The 26,450-nt window shown below is 36.0% G+C and overlaps 1 protein-coding gene across 2 annotated transcripts in view; it reads right to left on the reverse strand.

The window, feature by feature from the left end:
- Grb14 (growth factor receptor bound protein 14) overlaps window positions 1-26,450 on the reverse strand; it is a 112,036-nt gene that overhangs the window by 15,321 nt on the left and 70,265 nt on the right. For both annotated transcript variants that reach the window (XM_077802687.1, XM_077802689.1), the window contains 4 exons: window positions 9,581-9,702; window positions 7,588-7,662; window positions 4,793-4,930; window positions 135-245 (listed from right to left, as the gene is read on the reverse strand). In XM_077802687.1, the coding sequence (XP_077658813.1) occupies window positions 135-245; window positions 4,793-4,930; window positions 7,588-7,662; window positions 9,581-9,702 (446 nt within the window). The remainder of the gene's footprint in view (window positions 1-134; window positions 246-4,792; window positions 4,931-7,587; window positions 7,663-9,580; window positions 9,703-26,450) is intronic.

Genomic DNA, 26,450 nt, shown 5'->3' on the forward strand with positions numbered 1-26,450 from the left:
GAAATAAAAGCCACTAAAATTCTCCTATATATAAGAGAAAGCTGTCTCTTTTTTTAAAGAAATTAAAAGAAACTCAAGCTTACCTAAAAGGCTGAGGCTTGCTTTATTGATCTATCAAAATATTAAGCCTGTACCTTAAAGCAGAATCCATAGTTAGTCGGTGCTCCGTGTTTTTTTTTGCCCGCCAGTGACACATAAATATCACTAGTGCCGAATTCGCTGAAAAACTGCAAATGCCGTGGTTCCTTAAAAAATACATAGGAGTGTTGAAATGGATACATGTTTTGCAATATTTCTTTTTGTATGTTTATAATGTTACATAGTGTATTCCTTGGGCAAGCATTACCTAAATACAATTTCAATATAATATGACAAAAAGAAAAGAAATTAAAAAAAAAAACCTATGTCACTACACCCTTAGATAATCAGGAACTTGATACAGTTTTATTAAAATTGACAAGTGACAATTTCTTTATAATGTAACACACGCATATGTGCGGGCATACACACACACATTCTATTTTAAACTCTCTATTCTCTTTATTCATCATTTCCAGGATTCAGAGAGAGAAGATAGGAAACAATGACTTTTGAACATGTTTTCCTAATCCAAGTTTCAAATTATGGTATCTCCATAAAGAGAAGAAGGTTGGTTTGAGCTTCTGTAGCAGTTAGGAAAAAGGTGAAGGAGACCATGCTTCCTGCTTCATTAGGCTGCAACCACGCCTCATAGTTGTGTACTGCGTTAATACACCGCAGGAAACAACCAGAAGGGTTGTGTGACTATCTTGCTTTACAAGAAGGAAGCTCGTATGGCTGAGCTCAGGGAAATTATCTGGCAGTGGACTGTGTCTGATTTTCAAGGCAAAGTGGAAACATGAACAGCTATTTCTTCTCTGGGAAATCTATGAGATTTAGAGCTGGTCATGGGAAATCACTGGGTCATATTATTCTGTGATAGGTTAATAACTTGGAGAAGTACTTAATTCTGAGGTTCAATGTATAATCAAAATTGGACAAAATGCATCTGTTCTCTAAAACTTTGCCATTAGCAGTATGGTCTCAGACCAGGAAAATCTTTATCCTCTAGGATCTTCTTGAAAATGCAAATTATCAGGCCCCACCCCAGACCTAGTGAATCAATATCTGCATTTTAACAAGATCCCACTGATCCCATATGCACTAAATTTTAGTAGCAGGGTGTTGGGGGACGTGTGCGCGCGAGTGCGTGCGCGCACGCGCGCGCACACACACACACACACACACACACAGAATGAGAGAGAAAATATTCTGCAATATTAGCAACCTTATCCAAAGACAAAGAAATTTCATTGTCATTTATAAATAGGCTTTCCCAACTATGATAACTATTAGAGCAAGAATTTATCTGTATGTCTCTGTTCTTAAGCATTTTAATCTAATGAATGACCATAGTTCTTAAGACCATTGATGAATAAGGCAGAAAAGAAAATAACAAAGATCTAGCATAGGGCCAATGGAAAAATGGGGAAGGAAGGAAAAATGTACTCTTACTGTTATGTTTTTAAAAAAATATATTCCTTGATAGACACTGATTTGATAATAAAATGTCTGATTTATATGAACATGGGATAAAACCATCCCTGTCCAGTAATGCTGTAGAAGTCAATATAACTCAATCATTCAAATGAAAGGAAAACAAAGCTTGAGAAACACTGGAAGGCAGGAAGAAGCATGTTTAGTCTTTTGTCTAGACCAATTTTTGTTCTTTTATGTAAGGCATAACACTACAAGCCTGGGTTGGCATGGTTAGCAGTACCTAAACATGTATGTGAGGGTATAAGGGAAGAGATGGAAAGATAGGTAGAGATTTCTCTGCAAATCTAAGTTACAGACACATCTCCAACACTTACAGTAGAGGTTATTAACTCCCAAACAGCTGTTACATCTTTACAAAGTGAAATTCAATCAAACCTCCTCCTCCAGAAGGACAGGACACAGCCTCCATACCAGGTAAAAATGTTATATTTGACTTTAGATAATCTGCACATTTTGTATCACAATCACTGAAGAGATCTAACATCCTCACATTTTTCCTTTGGCAGGGAACATAAAGTCATTTCCATATATCGACTGAAACATGAGCTAATTAAAAGAATATTATGTACTGATGGATAGCAAAGTCAGACCCTGAATCTGGTAGAAGGAATACAGCCTGTTCTGTTATATAATTAATGAGTGGGAGGGAAAGGAAATGAAGAGTAAAGTGAAAATAAAATGGGCTGTGGGTTTTAATGAGAAACCTGTTGAAGAAGTAAGAATATAGGAGTTAAGGAGACATTATCACATCTTCCAGTCAAAGATCACTAGGGTAAGAATGAGATAAACATGATTGACTGGATTGAGAAGCCATTTCTCTCAGTCTCTCCTTCTTCCTCTTTTGCAAAACTAAGGATTGAATCCAGGGCCTCATGCATGTTGAGCAAGTGCTCTTCCCCTGAGCTACAGGTCCAGCTCTAGAAGCCATTGTTCTCATAAGTTAAAAGTAAAACGTTAATCCCAGCACACATTTGTTTAAAATATACCTGTTATGTTACTGTATATATTAGGAACATTTATGAAAAGAGCAACCTCATTGAAATGGTAAGACGGAGCTTAAAACCTTAATAATAAAAGTAGACAGTTATTCATCCTAACATTATAATGGAAAAATTTGTAAACTAGTTTTAAAATGCCCAAGAAAAGATAATCACAGAATAATGGCTTCATCCTTCTAGAACTAAGATTACTGTTTCTTAGAGAGTGAGTTCTAATGATTTGTTTTTTATTGATTTTATTCCTTTCTTTATCTCTTTCTCCAGGAACACTTCTCTAGGAACATTATTAACTGCTTCCTCTTCTTTTATATCAGCCTGGCCATGTGCCATTTAATCTGGCAGCCATTCCTCTCTTCTCCCCAGTGAAGTCTATCCCAGGTCAGATTCCACCACCTCCACCCTGGATTACTGAAATGATCTTCTAATTAGTATCCACACCTCTGGTCAATTTCTCTCTCCCTCTTTTCTCCAATACTTCCTCATTGCCTCCCCTGTTTTTGATCCCTGTTTTTCTCTCTCCCTCTATCACTTTCTCTTCTTGATATCTTAAACTCCTCTCTGTGCCTATCTTAATTTTCTTAAGATACTCATTTGATCATTTCTCTCCCTTGTTAATGCTATTTCAATGGCTTTCGGTGGTGGGTTGAATGGTGGCCCTCCTGCCCCAAAAGAAATGTTCATATCCTAACCCTGGAAACTTTGAATGGGACCTTATTTGGGGAAAAAATAAAAAAATAAATAGTCTTTGGAGATGTGGTTAAGATAATGATCTCGAGATAAGATCATTCTAGATGATTCAGGTGGGCTTTAAACATAACTAGTATCCTTATAAGAGATACAAAAAATTAAAGAGAAGGCCTAGTAAAGACAAAGGCAGAGATTAGAGTTAGCCACAAGCCAAGGTATAACTGGAGTTACAACTGGACAAGACTAAGAATTTAAAAGGTCAAATGATGAGAATGGGGAAAAATTGTCAAATAAACAATAAATGAACATCACCAGCACAAAAGAAGAATATGAGTTTGCAGATTGCATGGGTATGCAGACAATTAGGCAAGACTTAACAGACTTATTTCAACAGACCTAAAAATACAACAGGGGAAATCGCCGAACACAAATAATTATAAGAATAATCATTTCAGAGAAATGACAGTTCATCCATAAAGAAGGAACAGTGTTGTCACTGACAATAACAAATTCATGAATACAAAATTAAAATACCCTCTTATGAAAATCTTCAAAGGAATATTACTTGAAAAATATCAACGCATTGCACAAAATATCAACACTTATAAACCACAGATTATTAGGGGTCATAGACTATACACAGAAACATAAAATAGATAGTGCTAAAAGCTATGGAATATACACATGTCGAAGAGACCATATGTGTGGGTGTGAATATCTCTACATGATATCTATGTAATGGTGTGTGTAGGTCCAAACATACCAACAAACAAACACATCTATTCTTCCCTGATCATAATATCATAAATTCCTGTAGGAATTTATCATCTAGGTAAGGAAAGACAACAGCACACACAAAATAACTAAATAGTAATAAAGGACTCAGTTGGGTGTTACTAACTGTTCTGTTGATGTTGATGAAGAGAAGGTCAGAAGTGAGCAAGACCAGTCTTATGACTGGGATATATGGAAAATTGTAGCTGGGCACAGTGGCACACTCCTGGAATCCCAGCAATTTGGGAGGCTGAGGCAGGAAAATTTCAAATTCAAGACCACCTTCAACAACTTAGCAAGACCCTAAGAACTTAGCAAGACCCTATCCCCCCAAAAAAATATGAAACTGACTGTGGATGTAGCTCAGTGGTACTGAAGATTGAACACTCAATCTTTAGTACCAAAAAGAAAGAAAAAAGGGTGGAGGTGCAGGGAGAAAATTAAAGGTATAATCTATGTTGGACCTCAAAGCCTTCAGCCTTAGATAAAGAGAAAGGAGTAAACTCGGGTGGGGAAAAATGAACAACATATGTAGTACAGTAATAAGAGCAAACAGATATCCTCAAAGATATACAGAAACTAGTGTGAAATAAAACTGAACAATTTTTAAACAGATCATGATAAATCTTTAGAATACAAAAAAAGTCACCACCTCCTGATATCAGGTCATAAAGTCATAAATATAACAAAGTAAAAAGTCTGTTTTAATTTATAGCTAATAATCTTACATAACATATCACAGATACTTAATTTACCTTTGATGTTCCTTTAGTAGAAAAATATAAACCAGATCTTCTTAGAAGGAAGTAAATTTTTTTCCAGGACTTCTTTCCCTGTTCTTTCGCATGTAAGAAGCCATGGATTTCAGGATATGTGCTTGAACTTAGAAACATCTGGAAGAAAAATTAGACTCTCTCCTAATATTATGGAAACAATGATTTTGTAGCCTTTCACCAATCAAATGTAAGAATGAAAAACTAAACAATATCAATATCAAACATCAAAATTATAAACTATTTGATTGTCTATTTGTAAAGCTGGATATCATCTATAGGGTGAAGTCCTATACTTCTCATCCTTTCCCATGTTTTTTTTTGTGTGTGTGCGTGTGTGTGTGCGTGTGTGTGTGTGTGTGTGTGTGTGTGAGAAAGTTGACAGGTTCACCTATCGATTTCCTTGTGTTATACCATAGAAGACCACAATCCTGACTTCAATTATTAAAGACAAGAAGTTGAGCCAAGTTCACTTTGCTGATGAGAGTATACAATCTCTTATCTTCCATAGTTTGTCATGGGACAGTATGGCAGGCTGGGTTTTTTCCAAAGAGGACTGCAACCGTACTTCCCATCCCACGTGTCCTTCTGCAATGGCATCTTGGCTTTAAACCATGAAAAGGCAGAGTTTGTTTCTCTGTCCACCCTGAATCAGTGTAAGCCTGTCACTGCTTGGACCAAAATAAAATTGTAGAAGTAACCCTTTGCCAGTTCTAGATATGTCCTAGCCTGATGGCTTTCAAATCAACTTGACTTCTGCAAGTCAGATGCCACACAGGAAATATGATTATCCGGAAACCCCATGGGTGAGAAGCCCAGTGAAACTGGAGAAGCTTTGGAGGACGAAACACCACACAGAAGGAGAAAGAGAGGACAGGAGTTGAGTGTCACAGCATGTGTAGTAAAAGGGACAGCTTAGAAGGGGACCTTGAATCTTCTCTAACCACTGAGTCAAAGTACTTCAGAGACGAAGCAAACTCTTCTTAAATTCCTGCCCCTCAAAATGGTTGGCAAAATGCAGGTGGGTCCTTTAAACCATTAAGGTTTGGAAGACTGTGTTATACAGTAGTAATTAACTGAGATGGGGGCACACATTGGTCAGGGAAAGGAGAATGGAAGGGAGTCACTCTGTGTGCGTGGCCATGCTCAGTGTCCTTAATAAGACACTGGAAGTGCATTAGTGTCTCATTAAAAGAAGAAAATAGAAATCCCTATGAATAAACAAATGGAAGAACTGAAAGTAAGAGAAATTATTAACTAAAACAATGTACTTTATTTTTAAAGGCTATTCAGGGAAATGCCAATAGTACATATTTACATTTTTTAAAGTAGTTTACTAAAAAATTTTTTAATTTAATGAGCCACAGATATTAATTAATTGACATGCAAAACAGGCAAGTAGGTTTTTTAGTTTGAGTGCTTTCCAAGTTATTAAACCAAACCAATTAAATTTTAAAAAGAGAGTCATGGAGGTCACACTAGAAAAAGAAGAAACCTTTTAAAAAGTGGAAACATTGCCTCAGTGGAGAGAAGAGGTCAGGGGCACATGCAGGACTATCTAATTCCAAAGCCCACAATTTTTCTTGTTTTTATAATTTAGCATTAAAGCAATATAACTATGTTAGAGGAGGATTTGGGAAAGGAGATAGAAGAAAACCTCTACCCCACCACCGAGTCACAATACAATGATGAAGCCTGCAGGGAGCTGAGAGTTGGGAGTCCTGAGGTTGTCATTTACCCTAATATTCAGATGGGGGGGGGGCGCTCTGTGAAACCCAGCGGCATAGAAGCCGCCTTCAGAAAAGCATCTGGGGATTAATCATATTTCTAAAATATTCTGAAGCATGAAAATAAAGAATGCCATATTGAAAAGCCCACAGGAAACAAGTCTATGGTAGATATACCTGACTAATATATTAAAATCATATTGTATTGGAAATATTAAAAGTTATATTTATGAAATACCAGAGAATACTGAGTGAGATCAGGAATGCCTAGAGCTTAGCTTCAATCCTTATGAAGACACAGCTCAATATTAACCTGTGAAAAACAACTGCAGAGCTTCTGATACCAAATCTACCAATCTATCAAAATTAAAATAAACTGTTCATTTATTGTAATGACAATATCTTAGGAAAATGCCCCCTCAAATAATTGCTAGTTTGGAAGAAATGAATCTAACAGACACAAAAGTAAGGAGATTTTTAATTAGATAACCAGCATTCATGATTCAGCTAAGAATATCTTACAATTCTATGCCAGTATTTCTGTCACAGCTATTACAGATGTTGGTATATGAAACAGATATATCTGTATATCCCTCCATTCATTTAATTGCTAAGTATTTTATCACAAATAGAATTGAAGGTGTTTATTATGAATGCTAATACTATGTATCTATTGATAAAATGTCTTCAATTTACTGAAAATTTTGATTTTTCAAAAGAATAACATAACCCATAACGCACATCACAAAGCAAAACTCTAAAGTTTCCTTTCATAGCGTACACTTTTAAATGTTTAAAATCCTTTGCAACTGGCCAGAACTGGGAAGAAAAATATTTTTAGGGGGATCTATTGATTTAGGGTATTCTTTACCCAGCTTTTTGTTTGGTTTGTTCTTTGTTTGTTTGGTTGGTTGGTTAGCTTTTTGCCCCCCCCCCAAAAAAATTAAACATTCAATCAACATGTCAAAATGTGAGCATGCTTTATAAGGACCTAAAAGTTTCCCATTATTATGCGATTTTTTACGTATTTTAATGGAAATATATATTTACCTGTAAAATTTGTGTTGGGGATATTTCACCGTTGGTTTCAGTTGCAAAAGATACCATATGCTCTGGAAAAAAATACTGACAAAAAATAAAGGTTAAATTATAGCTAAACCCATGCTAGAAAAGTTTCAATTATGACCAGTATAGAAATCTAAAGCAGAAGATCCCTAAGCCAATGTATCTAAAATCCACATTAAGTGCTTCTGAAAATGCTGGTCCTTGGACTGGACCCTCAGGCATCTTCCCAGGTAGAGCTGGGCCCAGATGACAATGATGCAGAGAGATGCTCCGACCTGGAGTCATAGGACACTGCCCTCAGGTTGACAATGAGCTTGTCCCCACATCTCTTCCTCAAGTCCTCCAACTACTCTACCAGGTACCAAAAGACTACTGACCCATTTTACAAAATCAAGGCTCACAGAAGTCAAGGGCAAAGACTGTACCCAGGTTCACAGTCAAGAACATAGAGAAACCAGGACTCAGTGTGGGAAGTAAAAGTCCAATTCTTTCCACCTACTGTTTTCCCAAACTTGTTTAATCATAAAATTCACCCACGGCAGTTGTTTAAAATAGGAATTCCCAGACCTCATTCCTGGAGTTTCTGATTCAGTAGGTCTGGCCAGGTCTTGGAGTCTGTGTTTTTAATAAGTACTGGGACTCCCTTAGGTAAATTTTATGATCAGACAAGTTTGGAAAAATATATTCTACTATATTTCCTCTAGGACAGGGTTTTTCAACAGCAGTTCTACTAACATTTTGTCTAATAATCCTGTGTTGTGGGGCTGTCCTGAGCCTTAGAGGATGTTCAGCAGAATTCTAACTTTGCCCACTTTGGCACTGCTCCTGCTGACCCCCACCCCACCCCCAGTCCTACAACCAAAACTGTATCCAGATATTGTCAGATCACCCAGTTGAACCATTGGCTCCAACTATACAAAGTGAATGTCTTGTCTTATTTAAATTACAAATAATAATAATAATAATAATAATACAGAAATGAGCACTAAGCCATATTTCTTTAAATACAACTCTTAAATTTTAGCTTTTAATAAAGACTTGCAACAAGAAAACACTTTCCCTTCAAATCTATTTAATTTTTATTAGAACTCTTATTTTCTTTGTCAAAGATCATCCCATTATGTTTCTATTAATAGGTTAAAATAAAAGAGAATGTAAGAGGTCTTTCAGGGTTTGAAAATATTCTATTATGGTGTGTATCATATATTTTTCATAAAGGATCATTTCAATCCAATTATCCAAAACTTAGTGTAAAAATATGCTACTGCTGCAGAGACAAAAACAATTTAAAATAATGAGCCCAGAGGCTATTCTGACTTCTCTAGATCCCTAGTCTTCATTAGAATGTGACATACATTTATTTTCTTTTAAAGAGAATTATAATGAAAGTAGTATTTGCTAGATAATATGCTACTCTTTATCTCATTTCTATTTAGCTCAAAAATTATTTCACTAAAAAGAATAATTTGAAGCATCAAGATTCATGTCAATCTTAAATTTCTGGCTAAGCTACACATTCCCAATGATTACCAATCTATTTTTGTTTTAGAAAGTTTCTTACTTAAGTTTCCTAAATAGTGTGAAAAAAAAACTTAAGCTACATTTTGGAATACATTTGAGGACTTATAATAATTTATCTTAAAGTCAAATGTACAGTTGCTTTGTCTAGTTTTCCTCTAAGGCAAGAAAAAAAAAGCAATAATGCCTCCAAAGTAGGTTTACCTATATTTTTTAAGTTGAATGACTAAATGCATCTCAATTGAGATTCTGCTAGTAAGCCTAAAGAAATGTTTTATATGTGTCTGAACTTCTTGTATCATGGTGACTAATCATTATTAGAATAAGAAATGTCAGTAGAATTTTAAAGGGCCAGAATCACTAAATGGAACTGTATTTTATTGATAGTGACCATATTCTTCATGTAAAATTTAACTGATTCATTTAAATTTCATTGACTGTTAATGGAGATTTCACTTACCATTGGGTTTTTAAAGAATTCATATTTGGCATAATTTTTTCTAAAGTACAGCTTATTTTCTTCTTCCATTCCCCAGTTAGACAGCACTTCAATCACCAGCTCATGGTCTTCTAGTGTTCTTTCTGTGAATAATGCTTCAGTGAATATGTTAACAGATAAACAGATACAAACACAAATAACTGTACAAACGTTTAGAATAGATTTTGTATACATGTCTCATATGCATAGAAAATTTCAACTCAATTCCTTACTATCCAGATTGATAAAAATTTCTCATCAATTTTGAATTAGTAATTCAATTTTTATACCAAAGCAGTCATCTGAAAAGAAAAATTACATATCACAATGTACATTTTGCTAATTCTCGATTTCCTTTTATTGCTATGCAAATTATGATATAAATTTAATAACAAATCTGCATTAGGATACAAGAGCTATTCTTCCTCCAACTCATCATGGTGCCAAAATTAAAATATTTGTTTCAGGGTTGAACAATTCACCTCATTAAGGGATGAAGAATTTTGACAGATTCAACACACATTTAAGAGGCATAATCTGGGTAGATGAGACAAAAATTAAAATAGATGCCTTAAAAAGAAAATGTTAATGAAAGTAAATATAGATTTTTTTAAGAACCTCAATTCCTTATGGTACTTTGTACTTTCAAAACTAATATTAAGGAAAATATATATTGTATTAACAATAAAGATAATTAGGTAAGGGGGGAAAGCACTGCGTGGAAAAGACACTTGAATGATTAAAGCAATGGCAACTTAAATAGGTAAGACATAATATCAAATTCCTATTTCAATAAGAAACTGTAATGATGTTCATAATAGTATTATTTAAAATAGCCTCAAATTGGAAGTTACCGGAAAGTCTAGTAACTTGCATATGAATATGATGTGAAAATAAATAAGTTGTATAAAAGCATTCCCAGAAACGTGGATTAATTTCAGAAACATTAAGTGAAAGAAGTCAGGCACAAATAGTACATGCTGCATCATTCCACTTATATAGATTCAAAACAGGAAAAATTATGCTATGGTTCCAGAAATGCGAACAATGCTGATACAGGATAAATGAGGCATGCAGGGAACCACTGGAGTAAGGTCAGTGCTGTGTTTCTTGATCTGGGTGTTGATTACCAAGCCACATGGCACTCTCTGAGAAGTCACAGAGTTATCCACATTAGCTTTGCTCACTTTTCTTGATGTGTGTCATAATTCCATAAAACATTGGGGGAAAAAGTAACTGTAAAATTATTAATGCAAAAGAGGAAACGGAGAACAGCCAACAAAAGAATAAGAGATTCTCTGCTTTTTTAGTATTTCTAGGACCTTTTTGAAAAGTATCTATGCCTCAGAAATTCAACGCTCAGTAGTGATCTGTGACCTACTGCACCTGAACCCTTGAAAGTAATGTCATCCTTAAATAGAAGCTTATTCATCTGAAAAGAAGTTCTTGACAGAGTACTCAATGAATATGGATGAGTTTGAGTTAAGTGTATATCAACACTCTTGGTTCTGTTCTTAACTCTGATTGCTCCTTTTCTGTCTCATTGACAGGCTCCCTTCACTGCTTCTCTTTCCTACGACTTGACTTAGTCCTTCACTCAATACCTTCCTTTGTCCTTCCTCAAACTAATTCACTCCCTCCCCTTTTTCATCACATCTGGGAGGTTCCTTGAACTGGAATCTCTGCCCAGAAGTACCTTCAGCAAAGGTCCAGTCCTACCTACTGACACTCTCCACCAACTCAAGCACAGTTCACCTGAAATGAAAGTCAGTATGGTAGTTCTTCAAAATAGTAAACATGGAATTGCCATATGATACAGCAATTCCAGTTCTGGGTGAGTACCTCAAAAAAGTCAACGCAGAGATTTAAAGATATTCGTACAACAATGTTCACAGAAGCACAATCCATAAGAGCCCAAAGGCTAAAGCAACCCAATGTTCATCAAGAGATGAATACATAAACACAATGGAATAGTCACTTTAGAAAAGGGAGTGAAGTTCTGACATATGCTACATCATGGAAAACCTCAAAGTTACTATGATAAGTGAAATGCTACAATCAGAAAAGGTCAAATACTGTAATGATACCATTTACACAAGACACCTAGAATAGCCAAAGTCATAAAGACAGAAAGTAGAATGGAGGTTGCCAGGAACTGGGGGTGAGGGGGACAAGGAGTTATTGTTGACTTGGTATAGAGTTTCATTATGGGAAGATAAAATGTTCTAAAGATAAATAGTGGTGATCATTGCATGACAACATAAATGAATTTAATGCTGCTGAACTGCACATTTAAAAATAGTTAAAATGGTAAATTTTATGTTATACACATTCCATAATTTTTTAAAACATCTTAAAACAAAATAAATTCATCTTTCTTTTTATATCTTAGATTTTTCTCCACTATGGTAAGTGTTATTTTTGCCACATTCTCTCAAAGAAATGTAGAATTAAGTCACACTTGCATTTTTCTCAAATATCCTTTACTCCTGATATCGCCAGCTACCAGGTGTTCTTACTCCAAGCGTCACTCGTAACCAACAACTCCTACACACCTACACACACACACACACACCACACACACAAGCTTTTCCACCATGACTGCTATTGTGTGGACCTTCATTTTTTTCTTGTAAAGCCTCTTATCTCCAAATTTCTTCCAGTCCAACCTGAACACTGTTATCACAGCAACTTCTTGCCTCCCAAGATAGTTGTGTGAATGTGAATCCTGATTAAAAAATTTGTCTGCTTCTACTTGTTACAAGATAAACCAACATAGTTTGGTAGCTGTAAGTTATTCATCCATTCAATGAACAAAGATTTACTAAAGGCCTGCAATTTATCAGGAACTCCTCTTAGAGCTGAGATTTTTATAGTGGATAAGTCAGTAAGAAATAATTGCCTTCATGAGGCTTTGGGGAAGAAACAGATGATAAATAAAAGGTAAATCTTAAAAAGGTGGCAATAAACTCTACAGAGAAAAAATGGAGCATGGAAGAAAGAAAGTGCTAGTGCTAACTAGAAAAGGATGAAAGGAATCCATTCCCAATAGCTTGCCACAGAAGGGCTTATTGAGAAGGGAGTCCTTAAACAAGACCCAAGGAGAAGAGAGCATGAGCCCAGGGGATACTTAGAGGAAGAAGAACAAAGCCACTGAGATGAGACCAAGGCTGGTATTTCTGGAACTTGTCAAGGAGGTTAATGCTGAGTAAGCACAGGGGATAGTACCAGGAGGAGAGGCCAGAGAAATAATGGAGATGAGATGGGAGGCTGTATCGGGCCCTGCAGACCTTAGTAAGGACTCAGCTTTTCCTCTGAATTACATGAGAAATCATGCTGAACACAGGGAAAACCTGAGCTAACATGTTTTAACTGGATCATACTCGCTACTGAGTGAAGAAGTGACTTTAAAAGTTGTAAGGTTGAAAACACAAAGTCTATTTCATAGGCTACTTCAATGAACCCAGAGTGAGGGTGTGGCTTAGATGAACATAACAACAGTCAATTTTGTAAAAAACAAACAAATAACAACAACAACAAAAAAAAATAGGCAGACTCTGGATCTATTTTGAAGATGGAGCCAACAGAATTTGCTGGAAAATAAAATAGGAGGAAAAAAAGTGTACCTAAGGAAGACACCAGGTTCTGGGTATAAGCACTCTGAAGAGCTGTATTATCAAGACATCAGACGGGAAGTTGCATCCTTAACAGTCTTCCAATCCCCACTTGACTCTATTTCTCACACAAACCCTGCTGGGATTTTAAAGTTTATGAAACACAGGTATGCACTAGTAAGTAATGTAAGTGCTAGAAACTGTATCTATGATCCTTGCAACTACACTGAGAGAATGTCCAGGAAGGAGTCAAGATGCTGGCTTGTTTGCTTTGCAGACCTGTTTCTTTGCATCCATTTCTATCCCACCAAGGAAATATCTATGTTATGTCTTCAACATACACTTTAAAGAAAGGAAAAAATGACAAAGAGGCATTTTTTCTTGGTTTTTGAGCTTCAAAGTAGACTTTATTGATATTTGGCAAATATAACTGCTTAGAGAGAATAAGAGCAAGGCCAATTCTCTGTTTTCTCTTACAGGGATGCACCCTCTGCTTCCTGGGAAAGAAACTAGGACAAAGGAATTGACAGGAGATGGGGTGAAAGAAAAAAATAGAGATAGACAGTACCTGTATGGTGCTAGTCCCAAGTGACTCTATATCTTGCCCCTTTCCAGCACTAGAACAATTTTTGATTGTTAAAAGGCCAATAGATTTAAACATGTGGTGTGGCTCAAACCATAGTCTAAAGAATATATTCTCAAAGGGCTGGGGGATGTAGCTCAGTGGTAGAAGGTTTACCTAGCACATGTGACACCTGGTAGGTTCAATGTACACCAGCACAGAACAAAACAAAACAACTCTCCTCAAGAAGCCCTGCATCTAGCACAGCGAGAAGCAACTGCTGAGTCAATGTTAGGTCTAATCAAAAAGCATGGTCATCTCAAGTGCCCCAGAGGGGAGGGAACACAGAGAGCTAAGAAAAGGTCATGAATATAAGGGTCTTTATGCTTCAGGCAGTAACCTTGGAAGGAGCAAGAGTTGCCAGAACAAAAAAGAATTGGATAACAATCAGACAAGTACCTCGTTTGGGACTTACTTGCCCTACCACAATGTCAGAAATGTGAAGGTGGGTCTCAATGTTCAACTCAGAACATTTTAGACCTGTATGCAACTCACTGATAGAATCTAAATTATTTACCCCAACAAGTCTAGAGAGTGAGCAAACAACAGAAAAACTAAATTGTCTGCAAGGGCAGGAGAATCAGAGTGCAAAATTAGTTCCACTTTGTGAAATAAAAGTTGCATTTTGGCACGTCTCAGTCTGAGAGCTGTTTCACTGCTATATTTGATTCTTATAATACTTTTAAGTAGATGAATAGTGGCCCTAAAGATATCACATCCTAATTCATGGAACCTGTAATTGTTACCTTACATGGCAAAGCTTTTGCAGATGTTATTCAGGGCTTTGAGTTGCGGAGAATATTCTGGATCAATTAGGTGGGCCCTAAACCGAACCAGAAGCATCCTTTTAAGGTACAAGCAGAGGAGAATAAATACAGACAGAAAAAGAAAATGCAATGGAATCACAAAAGCAGACATTCAAGAAGTGTGACCACAAGCCAAAGAATGCAAACAGCCACCTGAGTCTGGATGGAGCAAGGAACAGATTCCCCTTAGAACTCCCAGCAGGAAAATAACCCTCCAGATTTGTGAAACTAAACATCCCTATTGTTTATGTCACCAAGTTTGTGGTAATTAGTTATAGCACTCTTAGGAAATTAATACAATAATCTAATGAGCAAGCTGTATTTCCATTTACTGATAATAACTGAGGTTCAGAATAGCCAAACTTCCCCGGGTTGAATAGTAGCAACATGTCTGACCCCACCTGATGCTCTCTCCCCTGCACAGCGTTACTGCTACCTGCCTGGAGCTTCCCAACCAAGAGACATTCTCTGCCACCTCCACTGTGTCTATTTATATCACAGGCATTCTTTCTGTATCAGCTAAAATCAGTTTCTTGTTTTCTTGCAGTTTTAATTGCCTCAATTTATTTTATTTTGAAACAAATTCAAAATATTTGCTAATTAATTGAAAATAAACAACCACATTTTAAATGTAAGGTAAAAGTAATGGGCAACATTTCAAATTATATCAATCTTCATCTTCCATGAAAGTAATTATAAATCTTTTCAATTTGGACTACATTAAAAGGTAAATACAACTACACTTTCATCTCCCTCCAGTCAGAATGACAATTTTCAAGAACAGAAACAATAATAAATGCTGGCAAGGATGTGGGGAAGGTACACTCATACACTGTAAGTGGTGATGCATATTAGTATAATCACTCTGGAAAGCAGTATACAGTAACCTCAAAAGACTAGGAGTGGAACCGCTACATGACCCAAATATTCCCCTCGTTGGGAATTATCAAAAAAAAAAAAACAAAAAACTAAAAGCAGCATACATCAATGTTTATCCACAATAGCCAAATTCTGGATTCACCCAGATGTCTATTGATAGACAAATGGATCAAGAAAATGTGGTAAATATACACAATGGGGTTTTATTCAGTTATGAAGAAAAATAAAATCATGGGGTTTCCCAGTAAATGGACAGAAATGAAAAACATCATGCTAAGTGAAAAATGCCAAACTCAGAAAGTCAGTGTTAAATGTTTTCTCTCATATGTGGAAGCTGTAGCAAAATAAGGGAAAGAAGGGGGGGAGACTGAATGTCATAAATGCATAGGGAAGATCAGCAGTACAAGAATAGGAGTACAAGAAAGACATTGAGAGGGAGGGAGGAAGGATGGGAAAAGGGAGAAGGATGGAATGAATTTAATAAAATCAGATTATATCCACATATGACTATACCGCAGGGAATTTCACCTTTATGAAAACACCAATCAAAAATAAATAAATAAATGAGCAAAATGAAGATCAGTGTAATAGAGGAAAGAGCAAAAGGGGAGTGAAGAGGGGAGTGTAAGAAAGGGAACAGGGATTGAAATCAAATTTCATGCACCATGCAACTTTTCAAAATGTCTCCAACTACCATGTAGAACCATAATCCTCTAGTTAAAAAAAAAGATTAAAAAGTAAATACAAAAAGATTCAAAATCAAGCTATAACAGATGTGTGAACAGCTATAACAGATGTGTAACTAAAATAATAATAATGATGATGATGTAATGCCCATGGACACCAAAAAGTGTAATCTGATAACCAGGTTTTTTTGTTGTTGTTGTTGCTATTGTTGTTGTTGTTGACCACATGGAAATAAAGGTCAGAATTCCAGTCTAGAAAGGAAAAATAAGGAATAAAATCTTTCAGAAAACTTCACTGAATGTTTAAATAATGCCATTACTGGCATCAGGAAAATATTCTCAATATTAAGAAGAAAAAAGTATCTTCAAAAATGTCATAAACTAGAATACATGTAAGAAAATAATAGATGTACTTTCCATTCCTTCAAAGAAAATTTCTGGTACCATCCTACTGAAAATTCAGACAACAGATAGAGGAAGCAAATTAAAATCCAGAGGTTGAATGCAATTGGGATTTTTGCCTCATACATCAGCCTGGTATTGAAAATAAAATTTTCCTGATACAGAATCTGGCTTTTAAAGTCACATTACATTAAATATTCTTTTTAATGTATACATTATTATCTCAATTTGGATGCATTGTCACATACTGTCCCCAAAGCAATCTCATGACATTAAGTATTAAGGCTATAATAACCCAATAAACCCAGGTGGCATAACTGATTATCAGTAAATCACATTTTACATTAAAAATAGTATCTGTTATTTAACAAAGACAGCTATCTAAATAAAGGCATTTATAGGCAGAAAGTTCAATAGGAACATACAAGATGATGAAGTGGATTACTTTACCAGAAAAGAAAAATATTTAAAGGGAAAGTGAAAAGTTGCTGGTCACCAGCTTTATCTTGCCCAGCCCTGGATATAAAATATCATTACCAAGAACTTAAGGAAAGTGCTGGACCAGCCAGCTTCTTATCAGTAAGCTTTCTCTTGACCATCCTTTAGCATCATTCTAAATGCAAACAAATTTTAACCTATCAAGTAATCCTACTAAGAAACTTACAATGTGTTTTTCTAAATACCAAAAAGAAACAAATTAATCCTACAACCCAGAGGCTCTTTGCTGCAAAGTTCAAAACCAAGATGAACTCAAACATGAAGTTATTAATATTTGAGAAAAGACCCCAGGTAAGCTTCACACAAATTCAACATAATTGTTTTAAATACTTTATTTTTTGAAAACTTCATGAATTTCATTTAAAATATCATATTAAAACATTATTAAAACTTTAAAGACACATTTTTAATCATTTAAATCTTAACCTCATATTTCCTACCCCAACTACCTGATCAATAATTGATTAATTCTATTTTTAAACATTTTTCTGGAATTATTTTCCAGACATTGTAAAGTGAATTATAATTATCAAATATTACATATATTTAGGCAGAAAAATAGGAAGAAAGTCTTCTTAAATTACTTGAAAATAGCAACTATGAAGGCAGAAAAGGAAAGAAAAGATTCAGAGTTTAAACAGCTTCTTTAAAGCAAAAACAAAAGTTTCATACTGCTTTTAAGTTTTAGTTTTGTTTCAAATATATCAGTGAGGTCTAATGGCAATAGAAAAAAAAAACTGTACCAAATAATGATACCTATGTGTAATTCTGTTTAATTTTCAGGAACTTTACTTCTAAAAAAGAAAAGAAGAAGAAGAAAGAAAAGTTTCTTCTGAAACTGTTGATTTAACTTCAAAGTCTTTTAAAAAACCTCAATCCTCCAAGAATGGAAAGTGCTCACCTGTGACCTTCTGCCTGGATTTCTTCGCTGAATCTACTGAAAGTACAGCGTGGGGCTCAAATAGAAACCTGAGTCCCTACTCTTCTCATCACTTGATAAGAGAAGAAACAAAAGTGGCTTTTACCTCTAATTCGCCCAGAAAACAATTCTTTGTATACCTTTGTTACAGGAAACTCCAGGAGACAAATGGTCCTTGTACTTCTCTGCACTGGGTAGAAACTACATACGTTTTTGTCAATCTTATTTTCAGATAAAAATGAACAGCCTCTGACCAAGCAAAACAAAAACTGAAGAAGCAAAGAATAAAACAGGGCTCAATTTCTAAAAGGTTCCTTAACCTAAGAATACTACTTAATACCGCCAGGATCTCCCAGAAAATTGCCACTGCCAGATTCATCTCCCCGAGTGTGATAATAGGAAAATTGTGACACTTTGGCTTGATGACTATAAAAGCCCTGTAGTTGGTTCTCCAGTGAATTGAAATACACTTTGTATTAACTCAGACCCCAAAATCACCACTTACATTCATAGAAAGCCTTATTCTCCACAAAATGTTTGCATATATGTTATCTGAAGATGACTGGGTAAATATCAGAAGCTCTATAAACAGCTTCCATATATTCCAAGCTATCCAGTGCATCCTTAAAGGATTCCAAGTAAATTTCCAGCTGAGCATGCCATGTGGTTTCTTTGGCCTCCTTTCTAAGCCTCTTCCATTTCTGTATTTTTGCAATCCATTCTTTAAATAATAACAATAATAATAATAATAATTATTATTATTATTATTATTATTGGTACCAGGGATTGAACTCAGGGGCACTCATCCACAGAGTCACATCCCAGCCCTATTTTGTATTTTATTTAGAGACATGGTCTCACTGAGTTGCTTTACTGAGACTGGCTTTGAATTTGCGATTCTCTTTCCTAGTCTCCTGAGCCTCTGGGATTACAGGTGTGTGCCACTGCGCCTGACCCTTTAAATTATTTGATATAAATATTTTACAGTTTAGTACAACTTAGTTCAAAACACACTTATTTCTCTTTGACCATGAATTTCAAAGATGTATGTAAGTGCAGAGTCCTTGTACCCATGGAATTACTGTCTAATTTTAATAATATGATTATTATTAAGATAGTTGTAGGAAATGGTATAGAATTTGGCCCACTTTGCGGCTTCAGGAAGATAACTTAGCTAAGTCTTTTTAAATTTCTTTATTTTAAAATTGTCTCTGTTTCTTATTTTTCTTATTTTCTTATTACTAAAAGGATACATTTTTATTAGAGAAAAGAAAAGTGGTAGTCACAATTCATGTTTAAATATATCAATCTGGAATAACCACCTCTTGTCTTTTTCTCTGGTTCTACAAGAGGATATGTGTGTGCATTTTTCATAAAATTTAGGAAACATTATATATTTTATATGCTATTTTTATTTAATCATCATTACAAATTGTATATTTTCCCACATCAGTGTTTAAAGAAGAACTTCAAAAACATAACCAAAAGCTATATGATCAAAAATGTTGTAGCTCATGAATATACAATAATTTATAACATTCTTCTATTATACCATTAAGCTTCACTTTCCTGGTTAATTGATAGTGTAAATAACTTGCTTTGAATAGCCTAATATCTAATTCCTATCCAAAGTGCTTGTTTCCCACTCCTGAAGATAGCATGTACTTGTGGGAGCAGCACCTCCCAGGACACAAAATATTGCCAACACTCCTAAGGCCTCCTATACTTCTCTCTGCTTTTCGGGATTTGCAATTTCCCAAGGGATGTATGAGAACAAGTGGTTTCAGCAAATGTGCTGATCATCTCAAGAAATAGCTTCAGAGCACCAGTAGTGTGCATCTAGGGGGAGACACTTCTGTGAAAGAGGTAGATGTGTCTCCCTACTTGCTCTCAGATGGAAAAGGTGACTATGATAGGTTGAGTGCAAGAGGCTCCCAACTGCTTTTTTCTTTTGAACCTCCTCAGACTGTGGTACTATGTTAGCTGTCACTCACCCTGAACAGCTGAAGGTTTCATTTTTACTTTGTTTTCATAGGTATCTTAAAGAAAGGGCTAGCTGAAATAACTAAGCCTTGGAAAATGCATAGTAGTAAGTCAGATAAACATGGGCAGAAAAGGGATTCCTGGGAATCACAACAGCAGGAGCAAGGACACTGAGAAGAAACTGCAGTGCATCAGAAATTTGTAGGCAGTTCTTGAACTGCAAACGGTGAGGCTAGATGTGACATGGGCTGCAGATACAAGGGGCAGGCAGGTCACAAGGTACTATAAGGCCCACAGAGGAACTTGGCCCCATATGGCATAAGAATCAGGTCTACATTCAGAGAGATAACCTTGGTACAACTAGAAGCAAGAGAACCAGGAACAGAATCCTAAGGAGAGAACTGGTGGGATCTGAACTCAAGCAGCCGAAGCTATGAGAACACATGGAAGGAAAATTGGCTGAATCAGGAGGTGCATGAAGGCAGAGCAATTCGTATTCTTGTTGCTTAAGTATTTTTTCATTTCCAGCCTTACGTGTGCTATCAGGACACTATGGTCTTTTAAAAGCTGCAAGATCCGGGCACATGGTTCACTATACAGGAGCCATACATCACATGTTCCAAAGGCTTCAGGACTTTTTTTTTGCTGGTGATAAAGGTGACCACAAATCTGAGAGTCGGTAAGTTATACACAGCACAGAAAGCACAGCAACCTATCAGCCCCAGAAAACAAGAAAACCTTGCCTGTTTAGTTAAGAAGGAAAAAAAAAATGTGAAGGAGCAACTTGAAAGCAGGCAGCAGTGAACTGTCCCCTCCCTGCACTGTACATTGCTTTTGTCTTAAAGAGATCACGTGGACGTGGCTGCACACATTAAAAACGGTTTCATTAAAAGCCTCCAGTCATTCATTTTGCTTATTAAAGCCACTCTACAATGATATCCACAATGGAAATCTCAGCTGTTCCTAGTAATAATACTAAAATACAATTAATTCCTTTTCCCAAGGAATCTATAGGTATGTGCTGGAGGTATGTGCTAATTGCCACTGCTTCGTACCATGGCTTCAATTAGGAATCAAAATGGGAGCAAGACAAACATGGATCCCATTAAGTTCCAGAGGACTTGAAGCTGAAGTCCACTCCCCCACCAAGTTCCTCTTACAGTGATTATACAAAAAGAGTACTCCATCGGAGGAGCTATAGTGACATCCAGTGGTTATAGAGCAAAGCACACCAGTTACAAAATCTGGTATATTACAACATAAAAGAAGGGAAAATACTTGCTGATACAGTGACATTTAAAATTCGATGGCTATTTTTGACTGGAGAGAACTGTAGATGTGGAATGTTTGTCATAAACAAATAATGAGAAGCCAAAAAATTCAATGTCTATAAAATAGTGTGTACATCTAGAGTCACAGTATAATATGCACTCAAATTAGGCAATTCAGAGAACAAAATTGGGGTATTTAGTTGCTTTCAATGATTTATTCTGCCTATTAAAATTCTCAAAATCAGGCTGAGTGGATACTCAATGGCACAGTGTGAGTTTAGCATACATGAGGCTCTGGGTTCTGAGCACTAGCTCAAAAAAAATTCTCAGCAGCATATATTAATAATTATGATCAGAAGATATGACATGTCGCTATTAAATTCAAAGTTCCAAACATAATATTACTACTAAATTATACAAATTCAAGAGCAAGCTATTTCCAACATGATTTCTTGTGTTGTTCAGATAAAATAAGTTATCAGCCTTTTTATAAAGTGAACCAGATTGGCTCAGTTTGATCTTAGTAACTTCAGTACCACCTTGGAAAGAAAGGCTATGTGAAAATGTTCTTGGAATTCAAGATTTAGATTACAGTATGCATGAGTGACAGAGATGTAGAATGAGACAGAAACAAACCCACCACATAATCCTAGGAACATGAGCTTTGACCAACTGGAGAGAAAGAAAAACCCTCAACTCTCTTCTATTCTGAAAATCTAAATGTTCTTCCCTATAAGGTCTCAAGATCTCTCAAAACCACTAAATTTCATAAATATGCAGAATACATGTAAATGGGGCACCATGGGTCATGCACAACTAGCACAAATGAGAAAGAGAGGCAGGGATAATTTCCATAAGCCACAGGCAGTTTGCTTGTAAAAGCAAAGCAAAGTTGCTTATCCTCCAAGGGTCAAAACTTTAATTCTGGCCTCTTTTGTGGATCCAGCCCAGAGTCTCACACATGCTAGGCAAGTGTTCTGTCACTAAGCTACATTTCCAGCCCAGAAGTATATATTTAAATTAAATCAGATCATATTGCTCTCTGGGCTTAGACACCCCTAATTGCTTTCTCTCTCTCTTTCTCAGGATAAAATCCAGGACTACTCCATGCCTATGAGGCCCTATAGGATCTGGTCCTCTGGTGGTTCTGTGCTGTGTTCTGCCATTACATTCCACTTTAGTGACATTATTCAAGGCACACTAGCCTCTGGGCTGCTTCCTGCATACAAGCACATTGCCACTTTGGGCCCTTTCCATTTCCCATCTCCTGGATCCACAATAATCTCCCTCTGGCCTGCTTGCTGTGTGCTTCAGGTCTGCACTCAAGCACCACCTTCTCAGGGAGGTCTTCCCGTGCCTCTATTTAAAGCACATCTCTCCCACCCACCTCTACTTGCTGTCCTTCACCCAATCTTCCTTCCCTGGAGTTTATGGACACCTAAGAGATAACAAATATTAACGTTCTTATCCTTCTTTCCCTACTACATACTGTGTCTCCAGGATCTACAAAACTATACAAAAGTCAGTATAAACCTGTATGTAAATATTTGCTAAACTGTTTAGGGAAGACAGCCAAGGGAAGCTGGGGAAGTTCCTATGTTCCTACATTATGTGGAATCTATAAAGTGAAATGGGGGGGGGGGAGAAAAAGAACACTCAAGGGTTTTTTTTATGCACAAAAAAAAAATAAAAAAGAAAGCAGTCTACAAAAGTGAGAACAAAAGGAGAGTTTGTTAAAATAGGAAAACTATTTACAGACATTTTTAATGCTAACAGAAGTTATTTCAGTGTTGTGAAATTATGAATAATTATGTTTAATTCTTAAGATTATTGTTTATTTCTCAGTTATTTACAGTGAACTGATTTATTTTTGTATTTGAAAATATTTTTTTTAGGGTTGAGGGTGTAGCCAGAGGTAGAGTACTTCTCTGTTTTGCACAAGGCCTTGGGTTTGGTCTCCAGCATCATAAATTTTATCAATGGAAAACGTATCACTCTAGTCCAAAAAAGGTCAAGGATGTCTCCTGAACAACATGCAGAGCTAACTAGCTGGTCACCAAACTTTTGCCAAAGAGTTTGTCCTTTGGTTCTTTACATCAATGGCACTCATTGAAGACTTATAGGGAGGTGTCAGGAGTCATTCTATTGACAAAGGATATCTGTCACTGCATATCATATTTAAAGAAGAAAAAATAACCTCATTCTACTTCTTTTTATTCATTTTAATATGCAAATGCAAAAAAAGTTTCTTAATTCCATTACTTGATTAAATATATTGCAGGAGTATTTATAGGTTTGTCAAAAGCACAAACAATAACAACAACAAAAACATTTCAAAGACATATTTGTTTATATTTGGTGTTCAGGAAACCACAGCAACTCCATAACGGTTATTTTCCTAATACACTGTTAGACAAAGAACTGGAGGCTGTGTAATATCATACATGTTAGCATTTGGGTAGAATTTATGTTTGCAACTGTTTTGCTTAAATATATAATATGAATGCAAAAAAAAGAAAATGTCAAAACTAAAATTCCTTCTCATTGTTTGGTCTAAAGCATTGTTGATGACACCAGGAGATACTATGCTCAAATATTTGATTTTATTTCAGCAACTTCTAGAAAACATAGTAATGTAAAAATACACTGATATTGTTATATGTTTAAATTTAGTATGTAGCTCAAATTAATTTTGCAATGTTCCATTTTAAACTTTTCCAATAAAAGACTTGTACATTTCATTCTTTAGTATAAATAATTTTCAGTGTTCTCAGTGAAAACTGCTACTCGATTTGCAGAGCAGATCTATGTTACTGAACTTCAAAGCTATTTGCTAGGGATAAATTGTAGTGATTATAACCAAAAGAATAATTGTAAAGTTCCCCTCCAAAGAAAAGAGGATGAGATACTATGGCTATATTTGATGCTAAATAAAAGCTGTATTCTTGTCAGTATAAGTAAATTAAATAATTTGGGATATGGCAGATATCTTTTGAGAGCATCATAGTTTGTGAGATTGATTATCACAAAGAGAAGTTAAATTAGTCAGAAAGGACAATGAGGAAAATACACAGTGAGCTTTCTCTGTCCTAGGAGACAGGGAGCCAAGCTGGCCACTGCAGACTAGACTGCTTCAGAACGCAGGCTCTCTGGCAGGTATGTAACCATCCTCACTCAGCTGTCACGATCAGCTGGCACTGCTGCAACTCATCAGCTGTCAACTGCAGAGGTGCTCAGGTTCCAAATCCCCATGGAGACTGTGGAACTATTTTAGCTTCTTTTCCACAGGTTTCACTCTGTCCTCTCCTCAGATTTCTGACATGTCCCAGGACAGCCGTCATCAAACCCGAAGTCTACCAACACTTTTTAAGGGTTCAGGGAATGCAGGCAGCGTGAGGTACATCCACTTCACAAGGGTCTCTTCAATATGAATCCTCCTAAGAACACACTTCTGCCAATATCATTTTTTAAAATTCTGTTTCATCAGAGAATGGCAAATCTCTCATCTGACTAGAACCTTACTTTGGAAACACTTCTCTGGGGTGTAAACCCTGGAACCTATCAAACAAAGGGACAATTTTGTATACTGGCAGTCAGATGAGAAAGTGAATGACTCTAATGACTAGTTATAAAATTCTTTCACAATTCTTCAAACAAATTGAAGGAAGTAATTGAGCTGTCAATGATAAGTTATTTAAAATGATTTTGATGACTTATTACTAAAGTTTTTAATGTATAATGAGAAGGAATTTGCAATAGGATGAATAATAGCCCCCCAAAATAACTCCATCTGAATTCCTGTGAATGTCACCTTCTATGAAAAAGAAAAAAAAAAAGACTGCAGATGTGATCAAATTAAGGATCTTCAAAATGAGATTTTCCTGGACTATCTAGGAGGGTCCTTATAAGAAAGAGGGATTATATTTGGTGCAGACAGAAGAGGAGAAGGCACGCAGACAGAGATTAGTGTAAGGCAGCCATGAGCCAAGGAATGCTTACAGCCTCCAGAATCTGCAAGAGGCAAAGAATATACTCTTCCCCAGAAGTACATGCCTGCTGACACCTTGATTTCAACCCACTGTTACTGATTTCTCTAGTGGTGTAAAAGAAAATTTTCTGTTATTTTAAGCAACAAAGTTTATGATAATTTGTTATAGCAACCACAGGAAACTAATACAGAGTTCAAAGAGTTGAATAGTATTGTCATAACAAACTCCTTCCGTTCTTATCTACTTATCTATAAACATGTTTTTTAAAATCAATATCTATTAAAAAAACTATTGTCAAACCCTGTCTCCCTTTAGTAATGAATTCTTTATAACTTATTAAAAGAAGCTTTAAAAAATCACCATGGTCCATAATACAAAACCTCATTTCCAATTAAAAAACAGAAGTTCAGTGGATTAGACAAAGGGGAATGAAGGAAAGGGAGAGAGGATAGGAATAGGAAAGACAAGTGGTTTAAATCTGACGCATCTTTCCTATGTACATATATGAATAGAACACAGTGAAACTCAACAATGTGTACATCCACAAGACTAGCATCTGAAGCAGAATAAGACATACTCCATGTTTGTATAAATAGGACAAAATACTCTACTGTCATATACAATTTAAAAGAACAAATAATTTTTTTTTAAAAATTGAAAAGGTTAATCTTTATATCCTCAAAATGTAAAGGAGTTCTTTATAATTTTCAAGTAAAATCTATGGTGCACATCACTATTAAGAGAATGACAAGCTGGGCACGGTGGCACACGCCTAAAATCCAACTGGCTGGGGAGGCTGAGGGAGGAGGATCGTGAGTTCAAAGTCAGCCTCATCAAAAGCAAGGCACTAAGTGACTCATTGAGATGTTGTCTCTAAATAAAATACAAAATAGGACTGGGGTATGTGGTTAAGTGCACCTGAGTTCAATCCCCAGTACTCTTGAGAGAATGACCATTGGGAACTGAGGGTATCGCTCATTGGTAGACAGCATGCAAGGCCCTGGGTTTGATCCCCAGCACCACAAAAAGAGTAAAACAAACAAGAAAGGAGGGATGATAGGGCTGGGGGAGATAACCACTATGGATACTTATAATTGCCCATACAGCCATCAACATAAAAATAGTCCAAATAACATTCTGTTTTGTCAACTTCTCAAAAAAAAAAAAGTTTCATTGTGTTTCC

Source organism: Urocitellus parryii, chromosome 1 (assembly GCF_045843805.1).
Source record: "Urocitellus parryii isolate mUroPar1 chromosome 1, mUroPar1.hap1, whole genome shotgun sequence".
Lineage (NCBI taxonomy): Eukaryota > Metazoa > Chordata > Mammalia > Rodentia > Sciuridae > Urocitellus > Urocitellus parryii.